Below are 2,523 nucleotides of genomic sequence, written 5' to 3' on the forward strand. Positions count from 1 at the left end.
GATAGTTGAGGTGCGGTGTTGGTGTTGGTGCATACCTGATGCCAGCATGTCGTTGATGGATGAGGTGCGGTGTTGGTGCATACCTGATGCCAGCATGTCGTTGATAGTTGAGGTGTGGTGTTGGTGTTGGTGCATACCTGATGCCAGCATGTCATTGATAGTTGAGGTGCGGTGTTGGTGTTGGTACGTACCTGATGCCAACACGTCATTGATAGTTGAGGTGCGGTGTTGGTGCGTACTTGATGCCAACACGTCATTGATAGTTGAGGTGCGGTGTTGGTGCGTACCTGATGCCAACATGTCATTGATAGTTGAGGTGTGGTGTTGGTGCGTACCTGATGCCAGCATGTCGTTGATAGTTGAGGTGTGGTGTTGGTGTTGGTGCGTACCTGATGCCAATTTGTCGTTGATAGTTGAGGTGCGGTGTTGGTGCATACCTGATGCCAGCATGTCATTGATAGTTGAGGTGCGGTGTTGGTGTTGGTGCATACCTGATGCAAGCATGTCGTTGATAGTTGAGGTGTGGTGTTGGTGCGTACCTGATGCCAGCCTGCCATTGATAGTTGAGGTGTGGTGCTGGTATTGGTGCATACCTGATGCCAGCATGTCGTTGATAGTTGAGGTGTGGTGTTGGTATTGGTGCATACCTGATGCCCGCATGTCGTTGATAGTTGAGGTGCGGTGTTGGTGTTGGTGCATACCTGATGCCAGCGTGTTGTTTATGGATGAGGTGCGGTGTTGGTGCATACCTAATGCCAGCATGTCGTTGATAGTTGAGGTGTGGTGTTGGTGCGTACCTGATGCCAGCATGTCTTTGATAGTTGAAGTGTGGTGCGGTGTTGGTGCGTACCTGATGCCAGCATGTCGTTGATGGTTGAGGTGTGATGTTGGTGCATACCTGATGCCAGCATGCCGTTGATAGTTCAGGTGTGGTGTTGGTGCGTACCTGATGCCAGCATGTCATTGATAGTTGAGGTGCGGTGTTGGTGTTGGTGCATACCTGATGCCAGCATGTCGTTGATAGTTGAGGTGTGGTGTTGGTGTTGGTGCATACCTGATGCCAGCATGTCATTAATAGTTGAGGTGCGGTGTTGGTGTTGGTACGTACCTGATGCCAACACGTCATTGATAGTTGAGGTGTTGTGTTGGTGCGTACCTGATGCCAGCATGTCGTTGATAGTTGAGATGTGGTGTTGGTATGTACCTGATGCCAGCATATCGTTGATGGTTGAGGTGTGGTGTTGGTATTGGTGCGTACCTGATGCCAGCATGTCGTTGATAGTGGAGGTGTGGTGTTGGTATTGGTGCATACCTGATGCCCGCATGCCGTTGATATTGAGGTGCGGTGTTGGTGTTGGTGCGTACCTGATGCCAGCATGTCGTTGATGGTTGAGTTGCGGTGTTGGTGTTGGTGCATACCTGATTTCAGCACGTCGTTGATAGTTGAGGTGTGGTGTTGGTGCGTACCTGATATCAGCATGTCGTTGATAGTTGAGGTGCGGTGTTGGTGCATACCTGATGCCAGCATGTTGTTGATCGTTGAGGTGCGGTGTTGGTGTTGGTGCATACCTGATTCCAGCATGTCGTTGACAGTTGAGGTGTGGTGTTGGTCATACCTGATGCCAGCATGTCGTTGATAGTTGAGGTGTGGTGTTGGTGCGTACCTGATGCCAGCATGTCGTTGATGGTTGAGGTGTGGTGTTGGTATTGGTGCATACCTGATGCCAGCATGTCGTTGATAGTTGAGGTGCGGTGTCGGTATTGGTGCATACCTGATGCCCGCATGTCGTTGATAGTTGAGGTGCGTTGTTGGTGTTGGTGCAAACCTGATGCCAGCATGTCGTTGATAGTTGAGGTGTGGTGTTGGTGCGTACCTGATGCTAGCATGTCATTGATAGTTGAGGTGCGGTGTTGGTGCATACCTGATGCCAGCCTGCCGTTGATAGTTGAGGTGTGGTGTTGGTGTTGGTGCATACCTGATGCAAGCATGTCGTTGATAGTTGAGGTGTGTTGTTGGTGCGTACCTGATGCCAGCATGTCGTTGATAGTTGAGGTGTGGTGTTGGTGCGTACCTGATGCCAGCATGTCTTTGATAGTTGAGGTGTGGTGTTGGTGCGTACCTGATATCAGCATGTCGTTGATAGTTGAGGTGTGGTGTTGGTGCGTACCTGATGCCAGCATGTCTTTGAATGGTTGAGATGTGGTGTTGGTGCGTACCTGATGCCAGCATGTCTTTGAATGGTTGAGATGTGGTGTTGGTGCGTACCTTATGCCAGCATGTTGTTGATAGTTGAGGTGTGGTGTTGGTGTTGGTGTGTACCTGATGCCAGCATGTCGTTGATAGTTGAGGTGCGGTGTTGGTGCATACCTGATGCCAGCATGTCGTTGATAGTTGAGGTGCGGTGTTGGTGCATACCTGATGCCAGCATGTTGTTGATCGTTGAGGTGCGGTGTTGGTGTTGGTGCATACCTGATTCCAGCATGTCGTTGACAGTTGAGGTGTGGTGTTGGTGTTGGTCATAC

The 2,523-nt window shown here is 50.5% G+C and overlaps 1 protein-coding gene across 1 annotated transcript; it reads right to left on the minus strand.

Moving 5' to 3' along the window:
• Window positions 1-923: 923 nt before the first annotated feature.
• Window positions 924-2,483, minus strand: LOC135535376 (LIM domain-containing protein A-like). The gene is made up of 4 exons (XM_064962030.1): window positions 2,321-2,483; window positions 1,665-2,183; window positions 1,366-1,569; window positions 924-1,312 (listed from the first exon to the last, which is right to left on the minus strand). The coding sequence occupies exons 1-4, from the start codon at window positions 2,481-2,483 to the stop codon at window positions 924-926; spliced, it is 1,275 nt and encodes a 424-aa protein (XP_064818102.1).
• Window positions 2,484-2,523: the final 40 nt, after the last annotated feature.

The sequence above is a fragment of the Oncorhynchus masou genome, unplaced genomic scaffold, assembly GCF_036934945.1.
Source record: "Oncorhynchus masou masou isolate Uvic2021 unplaced genomic scaffold, UVic_Omas_1.1 unplaced_scaffold_4866, whole genome shotgun sequence".
In the NCBI taxonomy this organism is placed as follows: Eukaryota; Metazoa; Chordata; class Actinopteri; order Salmoniformes; family Salmonidae; genus Oncorhynchus; species Oncorhynchus masou.